The 19,701-nt window shown below is 40.6% G+C and overlaps 1 protein-coding gene across 1 annotated transcript; it reads left to right on the top strand.

Annotated features, from left to right (window-relative positions):
* The first annotated feature begins 4,373 nt into the window (after positions 1–4,373).
* Positions 4,374–5,405, top strand: LOC102284386 (olfactory receptor 52P1). The gene has a single exon (XM_005909896.2). It carries the CDS (start codon positions 4,374–4,376, stop codon positions 5,403–5,405), a length of 1,032 nt encoding a protein of 343 aa, XP_005909958.2.
* Positions 5,406–19,701: the final 14,296 nt, after the last annotated feature.

Raw genomic sequence — 19,701 nt, 5'->3', positions numbered from 1 at the left:
CATCACCAGCATTCAGATGAGCTCTTGCTGCTTTCAGTTCAGTTCAGTCACTCAGTCATGTCCGACTCTTTGCAAGCCCATGAACTGCAGCGTGCCAGGCCTCCCTGTCCATCACCAACTCCCGGAGTCCACCCAAACCCATGTCCACTGAGTCGGTGATGCCATCCAACCATCTCATCCTCTGTTGTCCCCTTCTCCTCCTGCACTCAATCTTTCCCAGCATCAGGGTCTTTTCAAATGAGTCAGCTCTTCACATCAGGTGGCCAAAGTATTGGAGTTTCAGCTTCAGCATCAGTCCTTCCAATGAACACCCAGGACTGATCTCCTTCAGAATGGACTGGTTGGATCTCCTTGCAGTCCAAGGGACTCTCAACAGTCTTCTCCAACACCACAGTTCAAAAGCATCAATTCTTCAGTGCTCAGCTTTCTTTATACTCCAACTCTCACATCCATACATGACTACTCAAAAAACCATAGCCTTGACTAGACTGACCTTTGTTGACAAAGTAATGTCTCTGCGTTTTAATATGCTATCTAGGTTGGTCATAACTTTTCTTCCAAGGAGTAAGCGTCTTTTATTTCATGACTGCAATCACCACCTGAAGTGACTTTGGAGCCCAGAAAACTTAAGTCAGCCACTGTTTCCACTGTTTCCCCATCTATTTGCCATGAAGTGATGGGACTGGATGCCGTGATCTTCGTTTTCTGAATGTTGAGCTTTACGCCAACTTTTTCACTCTCCACTTTCACTTTCATCAAGAGGCTCTTTATTTCTTCTTCACTTTCTGCCATAAGGGTGGTATCATCTGCATATCTGAGGTTATTGATATTTCTCCCAGCAATCTTGATTCCAGCTTGTGCTTCCTCCAGCCCAGTGTTTCTCATGATGTACTCTGCATATAAGTTAAATAAGCAGGGTGACAATATACAGCCTTGATGTACTCCTTTTCCTATTTGGAACCAGTCTGTTGTTCCATGTCCAGTTCTAACTGTTTTTTCCTGACCTGCATATAGGTTTCTCAAGAGGCAGGTCAGGTGGTCTGGCATTCCCATCTCTTTTAGAATTTTCCACGATTTATTGTGATCCACACAGTCAAAGGCTTTGGCATACTCAAAAAAGCATAAATATATATTTTTCTGGAACTCTCTTGCTTTTTCAATGACCCAGCGGATGTTGGCAATTTGATCTCTGGTTCCTCTGCCTTTTCTAAAACCAGCTTGAACATCTGGAATTTCACAGTTCACGTATTGCTGAAGCCTGGCTTAAAGAATTTTAAGCATCACTTTACTAGCATGTGAGATGAGTGCAATTGTGTGGTAGTTTGAGCATTCGTTGGCATTGCCTTTCTTTGGGATTGGAATGAAAATGGGCCTTTTCCAGTCCTGTGGCCACTGCTGAGTTTTCCAAATTTGCTGGCATATTGAGTGCAGCACTTTCACAGCATCATCTTTCAAGATTTGAAATAGCTCAACTGGAATTCCATCATCTCCACTAGCTTTGTTCATAGTGATGCTTCCTAAGGCCCACCTGACTTCACATTCCAGGATATCTGGCTCTAGGTGAGTGATCACACCATCGTGATTATCTGGGTCGTGAAGATCTTTTTTGTACAGTTCTGTGTACACCACCTCTTCTTAATATCTTCTGCTTCTGTTAGGTCCATACCATTTCTGTCCTTTATTGAGCCCATCTTTGCATGAAATGTCCCCTTGGTATCTCTAATTTTCTTGAAGAGATCTCTAGTCTTTCCCATTCTATTTTTTCCCTCTATTTCTTTGCATTGATCACTGAGGAAGGCTTTCTTATCTCTTCTTGCTATTCTTTGAAGCTCTGCATTTAAATGGGTATATGTTTCCTTTTCTCCTTTGCTTTTCACTTCCCTTTCTTTTCACAGCTATTTGTAAGGCCTCCTCAGATGGCCATTTTGCTTTTTGCATTTCTTTTTCTTGGGGATGGTCTTGATTCCTATGTCACGAACCTCTGTCCATAGTTCATCAGGCACTCTATCTATCAGATCTAGGCCCTTAAATCTATTTCTCACTTTCACTGTATAGTCATAAGGGACTTTATTTAGGTCATACCTGAATGGTCTAGTGGTTTTCTCCACTTTCTTCAATTTCAGTCGGAATTTGGCAATAAGGAGTTCATGATCTGAGTCACAGTCAGCCCCCGGTCTTAGTAAACAGTAAAAGTGGCACACTTTTGAGTGGCTGCTTAGGAACTGAGGAAACTTGATTCAATTATTAAAAGACTGAGTGGGGGAAGGAACACATGGAAAGGAAAGAAAACAAGATTGCTCCACTTAAACCTGGATTTTTCAACTCTCAATTGCCTCCATACCAAAGAAAAGGCACTGAAGCAAACACACTCCAAAAACAAAGTCTTACCTAGCTATATGGACCTGTGTCTTCTGAATACAGCCTTGCACATGTGCTTTGCACAACATATACAGACACACACAATCACACACTCAGCCAAACACACAGTATTCCCATTCATAGCATGGGACAGTTTTACATATACCATTTCATGAAATCCCCCCACCCGGATATTTCTCTGTCCCTGACCCTTCAGCCACCACCCAAATTAAATCCCTTCTAGATCTGCTTGGGTCCAAGATGGATGGTGAAAACTTGGGGAAGAAGATAGCACAGAAGAGAAAGTAGGGAATACATGGAGAAAAGGAGGAGGAGGCAGAAGGAGACAGTGTGATTCATTCATTATCACAGTAACAGCCACAGGTATGGAAAATCAGGCATCCTGGTCCAGGGTTCCTTCCCCCAGATCACACTGGAAGACCTCACCCTTTCTCTTCTTGCCATTTTGTCTCTGGGTTTGGACAGCTGATGCAAGAGATTACAAGGAATATTGCCATTTAAGGTCAGGGATACATATGGGCTACCTCCATAGGATCCAATCAGTTTCACACTCTCTGTCTCAACTAGCAACCAGAACATAGTCACATCCTGTTATCTTAGAAATGAGGGCATGACAGGTAGCTTTGTCTCTCTCCCCACTTTTCTACTCTCTCTTCTGTCCATTTCTGATTCTTATTCTCAGTCTTCTCTCCTTTTCATCCTTATCTCCTCTCCATCTAGTGTCTCTCCTTCTTGAATTTTTAAATTTAATCTCTCTTTCTCAGAGTCTCAGTTACTGGCTGGCTAGTGGCTAAGAGAGAAATGAGAAGGCACATGTACTAGAGAGAAGATCAGGGGATTCAGAGAGTGTGAATAGTGGACAGAGATAGGGAGGAGATGTGTAGGAGGTCAGTACTATCATTAGACCAACCTTGGTCTCTCTATTTGCTTATGGTGAATGTCTATTATTCTAGTGATTAAAATCCACTTCTCATCCCCTCTTTTTTCCCCATGTAATTTTTATCTTTATGAGAGACTATACTTTTTCTGCAATTGTCTCTCAGTAACTATATCAGATCACCCATTATGGCCAAATCACCTGACATCTACCATTGACAAATTCTGCATGATTTCACCTGTTTTCTAGCAGCATCCATACAGGACACCTAAGGCAAGCACAGGATCCCAGTACTGACATTACTCAGGCATTGTTGTGGCTATAACAGTGTACAAGAGACCCAGCCCCTCAACATGTGCTTCACTGTGCCTGATCTGAACAGAGATTTTTTTTTTAATTTTTAAAAAAAAAAATTTCGGTGGTGCCACACAGAACATGGGATCTTAGTTCCCTGATCAGAGATCAAACCTGTACCTCCTACACTGGAAGAGTGGAGTCTTAACCACTGGGCTTCCAGGGAAATCCCCTCAACCCAGATTTTGAGCCTTATCTGTGAGTAATCATAGGCTCGATGGATGGAAAAGTCCACCCAAGATTTCCTTGCTTTCTCTTTTCTTCCCTTCAGTCCTGATCTTCCCATCTTGAAAAGTAACCACATCTGATTCATTTGACCATGACATTACCCTTATATTGTCACCCAGGCAGATGATTCAGTAAGTAGATGGATATAGACAGAGTATAGGCAGAAGATGATTCACAGGCAGGAAAAGAAAGAAAACTGTAAGGGTTTGTAGCTGCTCATCTTCACCATGAAGAGGGTTCTGCACCCATTCCACTCACCCTTCACCCTCTAAGATAGACATTATCAAATCGGACAATAAGAGGAAAGGGCTCCTTTGAATGATCATGATAACTTCACCTCTTGCCTTGCATCATTTCCCAGCACTCTATAATCTCATACTGAATATTTTTCATGATATCTAACTCAAATATTTCCTGCTGCCATTTCTGTTTCAGCCACAGCATAAGGATGCATCCCAAATGCTTCATCTCTCAGCACTTCCTAGAGTTCAGATCAAGACGATAATTTCTCTACCTACCCTACTTTGACGTAGCCATGAAATTCACAAACCACAGCCAGCAGAATCCAACCTCCTTCCTGCTCATGGGAATTCCTGGCCTGGAGGCCTCTCACTTTTGGATTGCATTTCCATTCTGCTCCATGTACACCCTGGCAGTACTCGGCAACATGGCAGTGCTGCTGGTGGTGTACTCGGAGCCTGAGCTGCACCAGCCCATGTACCTGTTCCTATGCATGCTGTCCATCATCGATCTGGTGCTCTGCACCTCCACTGTGCCCAAGCTCCTTGCACTCTTTTGGGCAAACACTGCTGAGATCACCTTTGGGGGCTGTGCCACCCAGATGTTCTTCATCCATGGCTTCTCAGCTGTAGAATCTGGCATCCTGCTAGCAATGGCCTTTGACCGCTACTTGGCCATCTGCTGGCCCCTGCATTATGGGTCATTGCTGCCCCCAGAGGCTGTGGGCAAGTTGGGGGCTGCTGCTGTGTTTCGTGGCTTGGGACTCATGACCCCACTCACCTGCTTACTGGCAAGACTGAGCTACTGTGGCCGAGTGGTGGCCCACTCCTACTGTGAGCACATGGCTGTGGTGAAGCTGGCATGTGGGGGCACACAGCCAAACAACATCTATGGCATCACGGCTGCCACATTGGTGGTGGGTACTGACTCCATCTGCATTGCTATATCCTATGCACTCATCCTCCGGGCAGTGCTAGGCCTCTCCTCCAAGGAGGCAAGGTCTAAGACCTTTGGCACTTGTGGCTCCCACCTGGGCGTCATCCTTCTGTTCTATATACCGGGACTCTTCTCGTTCTACACTCAGCGCTTTGGTCAGCATGTGCCCCGGCACATCCACATTCTCTTGGCTGACCTCTACCTTGTCATGCCGCCCATGCTCAATCCCTTCATCTACGGCATGAAGACCAAGCAGATCCGGGATGGGGCCCTCCGACTGCTGAAGCGGGCATTGTCCAGTCATAAAGTCTTCAACCCCACCTGGAGACCCCATCCTATTCTTCCCTTAGCCTTTGGGCAATGTTTAAGAGATCAGTGGCTCCCAGCATGATGGAGAGACAGAAACCCACATTCAAAGGTATCCTTCCTTTGATAAGGAAGCACAGTAGAGATGGGATGGAAGAAGAACCATCAGGTGTTTCCCACTTGTGATGTGGGTGTGGTTACAATGCCCTGGGAGCCTCTGTGCAATGAGAAACATGGTTACCAAGCAGAAGACGGCCTCCCGGGAATCCTACTCTGCTCTTCTGACATGGTTCCTGCCTTCCAGGAGACCTTGATAAAGTGAGAAAGATATGACTAGAGGTCTGACAAGGAGAAATAACCTTCATCCATAGTCAGGTGTTCCTACTCTGATGGGAATACGTGGATACCTCCCTCAGTGAGCACTAAATCTGATGGGAGAAACACACAGAATTCAAAGGGGCAGAAAGACAGAGGCAGGCCAGTCAGCAGTGGGTCAAAGGGACAACAACAAATAAGAATCAAGGGCAGAGGTGGTCCTAAGATGGCTGAGGAATAGGTCGGGGAAATCACTTTCTCGCCCACAAATTTAACAAAAGAACATTGAACGCTGAGTAAATTCCACAAAACAACTTCTGAACGCCAGCAGAGGACATCAGGCACCCAGAAAAGCAGCCCATTGTCTTTGAAAGGAGGTAGGAAAAAATATAAAAGGCAAAAAGAAAGACAAAAGAGGTAGGGACGGAGCTCTGTCCCAGAAAGGGAGTCTTAAAAAAGAGGTTTCCAAACACCAGGAAACACTCTCACCGCTGAGTCTGTGGTGAGCCTTGGAACCATAGAGGGCAACATAACGGGGAGGAAAAATAAATAAATAATTAAAACCCATAGATTACGTGCCCAGTGGTAACTCCCCCAGCAGAGAAGCAACCCAGACATCTGCATCCGCTACTAGCAAACGGGGGCTGGGCAGAGAGTCGCGGGCTGCATTGCTTGGAGTAAGGACCGGGCCTGAATGCCCCGAGGACAATCTGAAGGAACTAACTTGGGCTAGCAAACCAGACTATGGGATAGCTACCACATGAAAAGCCCTAACCTAAGACACCACCAGGCCCGCTCACAGAACAAAGGACTGAGCAGAGGTAGCCAGCTGCAGACTATCCCTCTCCAGTGACAGGCAGCCAGAGCCGGAAGTGGGCAATTGCGGCCCCAGAGAGGCATTATCTACCAAACTGCAAGCAGGCTTTGTTGCTAACTAAGACTTCTTGGGATTCTGGAAGGTCAATATCCGCCTGAGAAGGTGCGCCAGTTGTACACCCAGAAAACCGAGTGGCAGGGATGGGGGAGGCGATAAGTTGCAGTGACCACACTCGCCAAACACCTGGTCACCTGAGCTGCTCGGACCTGGGAAGGGCACCAAAACACAGGCCCAACTGAGTCTGTGCCTCTGAGGACTACCCGAGTGCCTGAACCTGAGCGGCTTAGACCTGGGAAGTGCATACAACCCAGGGCTGGCCTCAGACAGTTCCCAGCAGAGCAACCTAGAGCCTAAGCAGTGTTGACAGGGAAAGCACACACGCCGTGAGTGGGGGCAAACCCTGTGTGCCCAAGACACTGCGAGCACACGCCAGTGTTATTTGTTTGCAACATCCCTCCCTCCCCACAGCACGACTGAACAAGTGAGCCTAAAAAAGTGTCCACCACTGCCCCCTTCTGTCAGGGCAGAAATTACACACTGAAGAGACCAGCAAACTGAAGAAGCCAAAACAGAGGGAACCTCCTTGGAAATGACAGGTGCAATAGATTGAAACCCTGTAGTTAGTACCGACTACATAGGAAGGGGCCTATAGATCTTGAGAAATATAAGCCAGATCAAGGAACTATCCAAAAATGAACTGACCCCACAACAACACCAGAGAAAGTCCTAGATATGTTTTTACTATTTTTACTATCATTTTTTTCATTTTTTTTAATTTTTAAGTCCTCTATTACTCCTTTAATTTTCATTTTTATAACCTACTATTACTTTGCAAAAAAAAAAGAGAGACCCTATTTTTTAAAGCAAACTTCATATATATATATATTAGTAATTTTTGTGACTTTGTTTTTTTTTTTTTTCTTTAATATTGCATTTTTGAAAATCCAACCTCTACTCTAGATTTTTAATCTTTGCTTTTTGGTATTTGTTATCAATTTTGTACTTTTAAGAAGACAATCTTCAGTACCCATTTTTACTTGGGAGTGAGATTACTGGCTTGACTGCTCTCTCCCCCTTTGGACTCTCCTTTTTCTCCACCAGGTCGCCTCTATCTCCTCCCTCCCCCTTCTCTTCTCTACCCAACTTTGTGAATCTCTTTGTGTGTTCCGGACAGTGGAGAACCCTTAGGAAACTGATTACTGGCTGGATCTGTCTCCTTTTTATTCCCCCCTTTATCCTCCTGGCCACCTCTGTCTCCTTCCTCCCTCTTCTCTTCTCTGGATAACCCTGTGAACATCTCTGAGCAGTCCAGACCGTGGAGCACATATAAGGAAGTGATTACTGGCTGTTGGGGTTCTTTAATAGATCTGGACCTGGAGGTCCAGAGGCGACGATAAGAAAGTGAAAGAGGGAAAGAGGCTGATACTCCCTGGTTTATGCAGAAAACCAATAAAGTCCTTGACACAGGACTTGCGTCTCTCACGAAGGCACCGGGCGCCCTCTCGAGGAGGGTGAAGGCACAGGGCACCTTCTCAGGAGAGTCTTATAAGCCCAGGCAGGAGAGTGAGCAAGATGGGTCTCTGCGCTCCAAAGAATCAGCCGAAGAGAGAGAGAGAGAAAGAAAGAAAGACAGACACGGGGACCCAAGCTCTGATGGAGCAAAGGTGTTTTAATGATTTTTTCTGTGAGTATATATAGGCTGTAGTACAAGAAGTTTCTTTCGTCAGTGATAAAGATCAGAAAACCAAATGTACAGTAACCGTTACCAAGGGAACAGGGATAATGATGGTCACAAGGTCAGGAGACAATCCATATCTCAAGAAAGGGGATTGAGACTAAGCAGTTTTGTTGTAAAGAGAATGTTTACTAAAGGAGATTCAAGCCTGTCTCACACAATGACCCCAGTTCCTGGGAGCAGTGTGCTGTTCCGCTTAAAAAGAAACAAAGGACTAGTAAGAAACAGCACGTAGGAATCCTCCTGTTAAACATTCCCTGACAATTCTCCCTTATTTACTTATAATATTTGTAAAAAGAGTTCTGTTCATTAGAGTTTGTTTAGTTTTAACAATCTTTGCATGAAGGCAATGGTAGATGACAAATATAATTATCAAGACAATCATTAAAATTATAGTTCCAGACCCGATGTTGTGAGTAATGCTTTGAAATCATCCGTGTGGTTCTAGCCCAGATAATTGATTAGCTAGTTGTTCAGCTTAAGTTTTCATATTAGTGGAAGAGGGCAGATTATTAGAAAAGGTTTCAAATATTTCTTTTTGTAATAATTGTACATTCAGAGAGACATTATCATGTATGTTTTGTAAATGAAATTTGATTTGTTCCTAGTTGTAGGCATTATTATTGAAATGAACAGGAGTAACACAAAATTGAGTAGAATTCCAATCACATTTTAACATTACCTGTTTTTGTACATCTGTTAATTGCTCTCCAACCCATTTGATGGCTGTTTTTAGTTCCTGTATTTCTTCTTGAATATCCTCATCTATCTGAGACTGAGTGGCCCACATAGTATGGGGATCTTTAGTTCAATTTTGAATAAAATTATGTGTTTGAATTGAGGTTTGTAAAGCAACACCAGTGACAGCAGCAGTGGTGCAAATAGCTATTAATCTCAAAATGACAAAAATTAGCTAGCCAATGAATTGTTTAGATCATTGGAGCAATTTAGTAAGTAACTGGGAAGCAAGTCCAGCCATGGGACCTTCTTCCTAGGGCTGCTGGAGATTTATTGGTAACCATAGATTATGTTGAAATCAAAGAATCAAAAGGTAGTCATTTTACAAGGAAATAGAGGAGTTAAGACAAGTATATAATTTACAATTTATGCAAGTTATAGAACATAAAGCCTTACTGAATTGTAAGTTTCCTATAGCTACAACAAAAGGAAGTGGAACACAGGCTTGTATAAAATATGATTGATTATAGTGAAATAAACAATTGCTATGGCTACAATTAGTCCTTGTGAAATGTCCAGTCCAAGTCCCAAGTTCCTCGATGCTTGCAGCGTTTCCAGATGTCCCATTGTTCAGGTCCCATCTGTTTATCAAGAACAATTCGAGGATGAGGTGGGGCCACTCCACCATCAAGCCATCCAAGAAGTCCTGTCATGGTAATGCTCCATTGTAGTATTAGTAACCTTCTATGTTATTTGAGTAATATAATCATATCTAGTGTTGTAATATCATCTGAGCAGTTAGATAACCATATACCATGGGGTCCCCAGTCAACAATTGTACAATTAGCCATAAACATTAATTTTCCTGATTTGGCCTGACATTTGTCCCAATGAACAGGAATATATTTAAAGTTCTTATTAGTAAATCCTTTGCATAGTGTTCTTTTTTGTTTCCCTAATTCTTTCCCTAAAGGTTTAGTAGTATAAACATGGCTCATGGACAAAGAAAGGGTAGTAAATAATCCAAGCAGTGTCCGAAAGTCCTCTTTTAGAGGCAGGGTGAAAGCCCCAGTTTGTCGGCTAACATTTATGTATAATTCTGTTGGGCCCATATACAAAGAAAGGACTTCCTAACCTAGAGAGATATTAATTAGCTTTTCTCCTTCTTCAGGATGATAGGGCCCCTCCAAGTTCCAAGGAGGGGGCATATGTGTTGAGTCATTAGTGGATATGATTGGTCTTATATCTATCCATTTTATAACCTACAATAAAAGGGGGGGGGGGTTAAGTATATAAACCAATTAAGTGTGATCAATCAAGTCAGCCTGAACAGGGGAAGCAAAAGCAGGCAAAGCAAGCATAGCGAAGAAAGATACTTTCAGGATTCCGAGGCATTCCCTGTTGAGAAGTCAGATTTTCAGCTTGATTAGTAAGGGTATTTATCTGTCCCCAAGTAGGGAGGTCATAAGGTCGGTGATGTCAAGTGCAGCGTTTTTTGGAAATTTTTAAAGTCACCATGTCTTGTATTGGAATTCCTTCTTCCTGAGGTTTTTGTTGTATTGTCTCTAGTCTGAATGTTGGGGGCCCCTTTAGGTTGAATCTTCTAAAGAGGAAGTCATATGAGTTTGTTGGATCCATCTGGAGAAATAGAAGCATATCCCTTTCCCTGTAAGATTAGTTTCTTAGATTTCCATAGATTAGTTAACCCATCTTGACATCAAATGGGCAAAGGAAGGGAAGTGTTCTTTAATGTTTCAAAGTGTTTTTTTTTTTTTTTTATTTTATTTTATTTTTAAACTTTATATAATTGTATTAGTTTTGTCAAATATCAAAATGAATCCGCCACAGGTATACATGTGTTCCCCATCCTGAACCCTCCTCCTCCTCCCTCCCCATACCATCCCTCTGGGTCGTCCCAGTGCTGTTTTTGTCAAAATATCTTCTTGCAGTAACTTTAAAAAATTTAAAACAAATATATTAACAATAGTTATAGAAAGGAAAGCGATAATGATGAAAACATTCCTAGGAAATATTTCAGTCCAAAAATAATCATCTAGAGATCTGTTTGGGGATTGGTAGATAATGTCCACCAAGAGGACATTGAGAAGCTTTTATTTTAAATTGACCTTGACTCTTGACTTAAACTTAAACCTTTTTTTTTTTTTTTATTTTATAAAAAAATGTTGTTTCTTCTTGAATTTGTTCATTTCTGTGTCAAAGGTATGAGTCATCATCTTGTTCAGCCAATGCTATTGTTCTTCTTTTTAATATATGTAAATCAAATAGACCCAATTTTGGTTTTAACTCCTTAGTCTTTGGGTATTTTGGAATTGACAACATTGATGTTGTTAGAGGTAGGTTTTTCTGGTTGATACAGTTTATGCCTCATGTTTAACAGATGGGACAGTTAGTGGCTTAAAACAAGCTTTTGTAGATATATGCACCCATTTAAAAAATATTTTTTCATTTAGGCCCAGGTATTGGTGGCATAGTCTGTCTAATAGAGTTTATCAGTTCCAACCAAGTGATGTGTCAGTAAGTAAGTTTGTCTTAAATTCCATGAGGTACTATAGTCTTGTTGTCATCATTAACTAACCATGAAAATTTGGCTGTGGTTTTGAAATAATGGGTTGATTTCTTTCTCATTCAGCATATATGTTTTTTCTAATATAAAAAGAAATGGGATCTGACTGTGTTTTAAGTGGTTTGTGTTATTTGGGGCAAAGGATTAGGAGCAAACATTCAAATATTTTTTCTTAAGTGAAATTATTGAAAAGCTGATGCAGAACAACTTGATAAATGAAATGTTGCTCATACCCAAATATATTTGACCTTGTCTTTGGAAAAGAAATGAAGCCTGGCAGTTGTCGAATCTCTCTGTTCAATGTGTCAAGGAAGATGATTATATTTTCAAGACAGACCTTAAAAGAAGGTGAATATTTTGCACTTTTGATATTCTTAGGAACAAACAATCTTTTTGGCAAGTGGTGTCTTTTTATGTTGTTTTTGTTTTGCATTGTGAAACAGGCATTCAAGTTGATGTTATTTTGTTTTAAGAATTTACAAATTGGAAATAGCAATAAAACTATATTAATAATAGTTATAGGTTTAAAGACTATATTGTATTAGAATCTAGTAAAGTCTGTTCTTGATAAGAAAGATAAAAGTGTTCCTGTGTATACCCTCTTATTTAATTTTGTTTGTTTGCAGTTACAGTGTGTAATGTGTTTGCTTAATTATCTCTTGTGTTTATGGATTATAAGGCATGTCTGTAATCTGTTTAATAGAGAATGAATGGAAAAATTGTTTAAATTTGCTTAGGAATATAGGTAGGGCCATTGTTTGTTTTTATAGAATTAGGTATTCTCATTATTGTAAAGTGAGCTAATAGGTGGGTTATAACATATTGTGTGGTTTCACCTTGGAGAGGTGTGGTCCATATAAAAGAAGAATTTGTATGAATTGAGACATGTAAGAAGGAAGAGGAAGAAAGTTCAGGACAATGAGTTATATCCATTTGTCATAAAATTTTCTTTCATTTGTCATAAACTCCTTTTTATATTTTTATATTCATCATTTTATTTGCCATTTCTTATAACTTTTTATCAAAAGCATATATCTTATTTTTTCTTTAGCAACTATGAAGTGTCTTGTATGTTAGTATTTTATAGATTGATGAATATATTTATTATATCATATTATATATTATAATATATATTTATTTTTATATAAACATGTTTATATTTATATATATATATTTCTTTTTTTTTTTTTTTTATTCTTCCAATTTTATTTTATTTTTAAACTTTACATAATTGTATTAGTTTTGCCAAATATCAAAATGAATCCGCCACAGGTATACATGTGTTCCCCATCCCGAACCCTCCTCCCTCCTCCCTCCCCATACCATCCCTCTGGGCCGTCCCAGTGCACCAGCCCCAAGCATCCAGCATCATGCATCGAACCTGGACTGGCAACTCGTTTCCTACATGATATTTTACATGTTTCATTGCCATTCTCCCAAATCTTCCCACCCTCTCCCTCTCCCACAGAGTCCATAAGACTGTTCTATACATCAGTGTCTCTTTTGTGTTGCATAACGGGTTATTGTTACCATCTTTCTAAGTTCCATATTGCGTTAGTATACTGTATTTATGTTTTTCCTTCTGGCTTACTTCACTCTGTATAATAGGCTCCAGTTTCATCCACCTCATTAGAACTGATTCAAATGTATTCTTTTTAATGGCTGAGTAATACTCCATTGTGTATATGTACCACTGCTTTCTTATCCATTCATCTGCTGATGGACATCTAGGTTGCTTCCATGTCTTGGCTATTTATATATGAACATTGGGGTACACGTGTCTCTTTCCTTCTGGTTTCCTCAGTGTATGCCCAGCAGTGGGATTGCTGGATCATAAGGCAGTTCTATTTCCAGTTTTTAAGGAATCTCCACACTGTTCTCCATAGTGGCTGTACTAGTTTGCATTCCCACCAACAGTGTAAGAGGGTTCCCTTTTTCCACACCCTCTCCAGCATTTATTATTTGTAGACTTTTTTTTAGCCATTCTGACTGGTGTGAAATGGTACCTCATAGTGGTTTTGATTTGCATTTCTCTGATAATGAGTGATGTTGAGCATCTTTTCATGTGTTTGTTAGCCATCTGTATGTCTTTTTGGAGAAATGTCTATTTAGTTCTTTGGCCCATTTTTTGATTGGGTCGTTTATTTTTCTGGAGTTGAGCTTTTGCTTGTATATTTTTGAGATTAGTTGTTTGTCGGTTGCTTCATTTTATTATTTTCTCCCATTCTGAAGGCTGTCTTTTCACCTTGCTAATAGTTTCCTTTGATGTGCAGAAGCTTTTAAGGTTAATTAGGTCCCATTTGTTTATTTTTGCTTTTATTTCCAATATTCTGGGAGGTGGGTCATAGAGGATCCTGCTGTGATGTATGTCGGAGAGTGTTTTGCCTATGTTCTCCTCTAGGAGTTTTATAGTTTCTGGTCTTACGTTTAGATCTTTAATCCATTTTGAGTTTATTTTTGTGTATGGTGTTAGAAAGTGGTCCAGTTTCATTCTTTTACAAGTGGTTGACCAGATTTCCCAGCACCACTTGTTAAAGAGGTTGTCTTTAATCCATTTATATTCTTATCAAGATCAACATGGATTTATCTCTGGGCTTTCTATTTTATTCCTATATATTTCTTAATAGTTTAAAATCTTTTTAGTTTATCTGTAAGAAAAAATTTTTGTAAGAGGAAGTTAACGTTCAGTGATTAATGTTTTAAAATCTTACTTCATTTGGAAATGACCTAGCTATTTAATAAACTTTCATTATTTAGTTTAGTATAACTCCAGAAACTTAAGTTACCCAAATGCTAAGAGATTATTTTAGATTATAATAATAGATTATTCTATTAAATATAATTATTTTTAATAGAGTTATTTAAAAGTTTTCATCTTATTTTATATTATATATATATATATATATAAATAAAGTTACCCTTTTGTTGACAAATTTAGTTTACCTTAAACCTAGGCATAATAAAACTATTATATAATGCTGATGACTTAAGACGTGTCTTAATTAGATTAGCAAACAAGTGAATTTAAATAGGGCTCATTAACTTCATATTATTCAAAAACAAAGACATATATTGAGACCTAAATAATTTTAGATAGATAGGCATAGTTTTCCTCTTGAAATTTAAAATATCTTTTTGTTTTGTTTTTAATTTTTTTTTTTTTTAGTTCCACCAATTCGTTTATAGCTGGAGTCCTAGATAGAGTGGGCTGTGTATCCCAAGGACATGATAAGAGTTAACTTTAGGTTTTTCTTAGGCCAGTTTTTGTTTCCCAGGCAGAATTGGAGCTCCAAAGAAGTATTTTAAGAACGTAACTTTTTCCTAATTACACGTGTAAAAAGAACTGGTTTTGCAATTTCAAAAAAGATTTTATTTTAATTGGTTTTCTCTAGAGTCTAAAGAATATCATGGTCATTCATTGTCAAAAATATCATTTCTCCTTTTTTGTAGTTACAGTATATTATTAATGATACATGCATGAGGGAATTGCTGTCACATAGGAAGTAAAGCCTTGGCTATAAAATTTTGAAAATTTTTGGATTGTTACAAATAGCTGTGAAAAGAAGAGAGGCGAAAAGCAAAGGAGAAAAGGAAAGATATAAGCATCTGAATGCAGATATCCAAAGAATAGCAAGAAGAGATAAGAAAGCCTTCCTCAGCGATCAATGCAAAGAAATAGAGGAAAACAACAGAATGGGAAAGACTAGAGGTCTCTTCAAGAAAATTAGAGATACCAAGGGAACATTTCATGCAAAGATGGGCTCGATAAATGACAGAAATGGTATGGACCTAACAAGCAGAAGATATTAAGAAGAGGTGGCAGGAATACACAGAAGAACTGTACAAAAAAGATCTTCATGACCAAGATAATCACTATGGTGTGATCTCTCACCTAGAGCCAGACATCCTGGAATGTGAAGTCAACTGGGCCTTAGAAAGCATCACTACGAACAAAGTTAGTGGAGGTGATGGAATTTCAGTTGAGCTATTTCAAATCCTGAAAGATGATGCTGTGAAAGTGCAACACTCAATATGCCAGCAAATTTGGAAAACTCAGCAGTGGCCACAGGACTGGAAAAGGCCCATTTTCATTCCAATCCCAGAATGCTCAAACTACCACACAATTGCACTCATCTCACGCACTAGTAAAGTAATGCTCAAAAATCTCCAAAACCGGCTTCAGCAATACATGAACCATGAAATTCCAGATGTTCAAGCTGGTTTTAGAAAAGGCAGAGGAACCAGAAATCAAATTGCCAACATCCGCTGGATCATCGAAAAAGCAAGAGAGTTCCAGAAAAACACCTATTTCTGCTTTATAGACTATGCCAAAGCCTTTGACTGTGTGGATCACAATAAACTGTGGAAAATTCTGAAAGAAATGGGAATACCAGACCACCTGACCCTCCTCTTAAGAAACCTATATGCAGGTCAGGAAGCAACAGTTAGAACTGGACATGGAACAACAGACTGGTTCCAAATAGGAAAAGGAGTTTGGCAAGGCTGTATATTGTCACCCTGCTTATTTACCTTCTATGCAGAGTACATCATGAGAAACTCTGGGCTGGAAGAAGCACAAGCTGGAATCAAGATTGCCAGGAGAAATATTAATAACCTCAGATATGCAGATGACACCACCCTTATGGCAGAAAGTGAAGAGGCACTCAAAAGCCTCTTGATGAAAGTGAAAGAGGAGAGTGAAAAAAGGTGGCTTAAAGCTCAACATTCAGAAAACGAAGATCATGGCACCTGGTCCCATCACTTCATGGGAAATAGATGAGGAAATAGTAGAAACAGTGTCAGACTTTATTTATTGGGGCTCCAAAATCACTGCAGATGGTGATTGCAGCAATGAAATTAAAAGGCACTTACTCTTGGAAGGAAAGTTATGACCAACCTAGATAGCATATTGAAAACCAGAGACATTACTTTGTCAACAAAGGTCCGTCTAGTCAAGGCTATGGTTTTTCCAGTGGTCATGTATGGATGTGAGAGTTGGACTGTGAAAAAAGCTGAGCACTGAAGAATTGATGCTTTTGAACTGTGGTATTGGAGAAGACTCTTGAGAGTCCCTTGGATTGCAAGGAAATCAAACCATTCCATTCTGAAGGAGATCAGCCCTGGGATTTCTTTGGAGGGAATGATGCTAAAGCTGAAACTCCAGTACTTTGGCCACCTCATGCAAAGAGTTGACTCATTGGAAAAGACTCTGATGCTAGGAGGGATTGGGGGCAGGAGGAGAAGGGGACAACAGAGGATGAAATGGCTGGATGGCATCACTGACTTGATGGACATGAGTCTGAGTGAACTCCGGGAGTTGGTGATGGACAGGGAGGCCTGGCGTGCTGTGATTCATGGGGTCGCAAAGAGTCAGACATGACTGAGCGACTGAACTGAACTGAACTGAGAGCTAATATTTTGATAAGAATATTGTATCAATGTTCATTATAGATATGTATCTTATAATTTTCTTTCTTATAATATCCTAATCAGGTTTTTATATCTGGGTTTTGCTTGCCTCATAAACATATTAGAAAGTATTCCTTACTGCTTTATTTTTGGAAAACATAGGTCCATCTAGTCAAGGCTATGGTTTCTCCAGTGGTCATGTATGGATGTGAGAGTTGGACTGTGAAGAAAGCTGAGCACTGAAGAATTGATGGTTTTGAACTGTGGTGTTGGAGAAGACGCTTGAGAGTCCCTTGGACTGAAAGGAGATCCAACCTGTCCACTCTGAAGGAGATCAGCCCTGGGATTTCTTTGGAAGGAATGATGCTAAAGCTGAAACTCCAGTACTTTGGCCACCTTATGCGAAGAGTTGACTCATTGGAAAAGACTCTGATGCTGGGAGGGATTGGGGGCAGGAGGAGAAGGGGACAACAGAGGATGAGATGGCTGGATGGCATCACTGACTCAACGGATATGAGTTTGAGTGAACTCCGGGAGTTGGTGATGGACAGGGAGGCCTGGCATGATGCAGTTCATGTGGTCGCAAAGAGTCTGACATGACTAAGTGACTGAACTGAACTGAACTGAATATTTATTTTATTTATTCCTAAAATATTTGATAGACTTCTACAGGAAATATCTGGATCTGACATTTCTTTTTTTTGTTTTGTTATTATACATTCAATTTTTCATAAATATAGGTATATTTAGATTTTCTATTTTCACAAGCTGTCCAATTTTCCCTAAATTACCAAAATAATATAATATTCAAAATAATGTACTAATATATTACAAAATTGTTTATAACTTCCTCTTATTCTCTCAGTTCTGTAGGACCTGTCACTTCTTTTATTTCTGATATAGGTTATTTGTGTGAGTTTGTCCTGTTCTATCATGCCGGTGGGGGTGGGGGTAAGGGAGAGAAATGTATCAATTTTATTAATTTTTATAACCAATTTGTAGATTTATTGATTTTTCTTTATTGTTTGCTTTTTCTTTCATTGATTTTTGCTCTTTTTTATTTCCATCCTTCTGTTTACTCTGGGTTTAGTCTGCTCTTCTCTTTTAGTGGCCAGGATCATTGAGCTCACTCCTTTCTTATTCTCCAGCTGATTCCTCATCACATGTACTGCTCTATTGTCTCATCTTCAATATGAGACAGGCCCACCACTTTCCTTCATCTGAGAGTCAGTTTCCTGGCCCTTTTGGTCCCTTTATCCTTTCTGACACCCACTTTTTAAGCATTCTCCCAGAAATATTAGGAATCCAAGACTTTCTCACTACACCACTTTTCTCTATTTTGTAAATCCAAATGGCCAGGGGCTAACATCGTATCTTATTTAAATGAGTGATTGCTTCTGCTAAGTCGCTTCAGTTGTGTCCTACTCCGTGCAACACCATAGACGGCAGCCCACCAGGCTTCCCCATCCCTGGGATTCTCCAGGCAAGAACACTGGAGAGGGTTGCCATTTCCTTCTCCAATGCATGAAAGAGAAAAGTGAAAGTGAAGTTGCTCAGTTGTGTCCGACTCTTAGCAACCCCATGGACTGCAGCCTACCAGGCTCCTCCGTCCATGGGATTTTCCAGGCAAGAGTACTGGAGTGGGTTGCCATTGCCTTCACTTGAAATGAGTGATTAGACGGGCTTAAACAAGTGACTGACATTAATATATACTTTGAAGCAAGGAATGGCTGTAAGATGACTGCCTCAGCCATCTCATGTCAGACGACACTAGATATCCTGGTGTCTGGAACCAAAAGAATGTCCTTGTGAACTAAGTTGGAACAACTTCCATTGAGTTTTTCCAAGAATGAAGATAGCTTGCAAAGTCGTAAGATTGGTATACAGAGCCTGAGCCACCCAGGGTACAAAGTCAGAAGAGGAAAATACAGTAAAGAAAAAAAAGAAATTGATGAAATAAAAGTTTGTATAGGGGAGACAGGTGAAATTGATGAATAGAACATAGAGCTCACTTCTTCCCATAGATACATCAAAAATACATCTACAAATGGAACCGTTCTCACAGAATACCTACTGAACACCAGCAGATCTCATACAACTGAAGCTGCAGGAAGGATCACCACATAACCAAGCAGAACAAAAGAAAGAAAAAGAAATGGGGAAAGGACCTGCACCCCTGGGAGGGAGCTGTGAAAGAGGAATGTCTCCTAGAAACTGCCTTCACTGGCCAGATCAGCTGGGATAAGAGAGTGCTTTGGAGATTCAGAGGAGAGTGTAGCAACTGGCTTGAGGCAGGCAGAACAGAAAGAGACCAGCATAGATGGTCGTAGGCACCTCACTGCACTCCCCAGACTGAAACATAGATCTGCTGACGCACAAAGGGGCTGGGTGCTGAAACTGGGACTTCAGTGGAGAGACCCAGGGATGTCTGCTCCTGAAGGTGTGTGTGTCTGCACAGCTGTGTTGTTTGGCAGGTTTATACCACAGGGGTCTTTGCGAGCTCAGTGCCTAGGGGACATCCAAGCAGATCACTGATGCTCCTGAGACTGGGGTCGGTATGGTGTGAGCAGCTGCAGGCTTTACAGGCACGCACATGCAGAGACAGGGCTGGGTCTGGGCTGATTCTGTAGCTCCAGATGCATGAATACGTCAGGTCCCAGTGCCGGACTTCAGCAGATGTGCACTGGCGGATACGCACCAGTGGCTTTGTGAGCACAACTCCTGAAGGATGTCCAGGGTAATTGATTGCACTGTCAGGCTGAGGCAGATAAGAGAGTAATGCC

The sequence above is a fragment of the Bos mutus genome, chromosome 15, assembly GCF_027580195.1.
Source record: "Bos mutus isolate GX-2022 chromosome 15, NWIPB_WYAK_1.1, whole genome shotgun sequence".
Lineage (NCBI taxonomy): Eukaryota > Metazoa > Chordata > Mammalia > Artiodactyla > Bovidae > Bos > Bos mutus.
Note: the sequence above shows the minus strand (reverse complement) of the source record. Positions and strands in the feature narration are given on the sequence as shown.

Bases quoted from the DNA above. Each gene is read 5' to 3' on its own strand.
- LOC102284386 (XM_005909896.2), top strand. From the start codon at position 4,374: ATGAAATTCACAAACCACAGCCAGCAGAATCCAACCTCCTTCCTGCTC.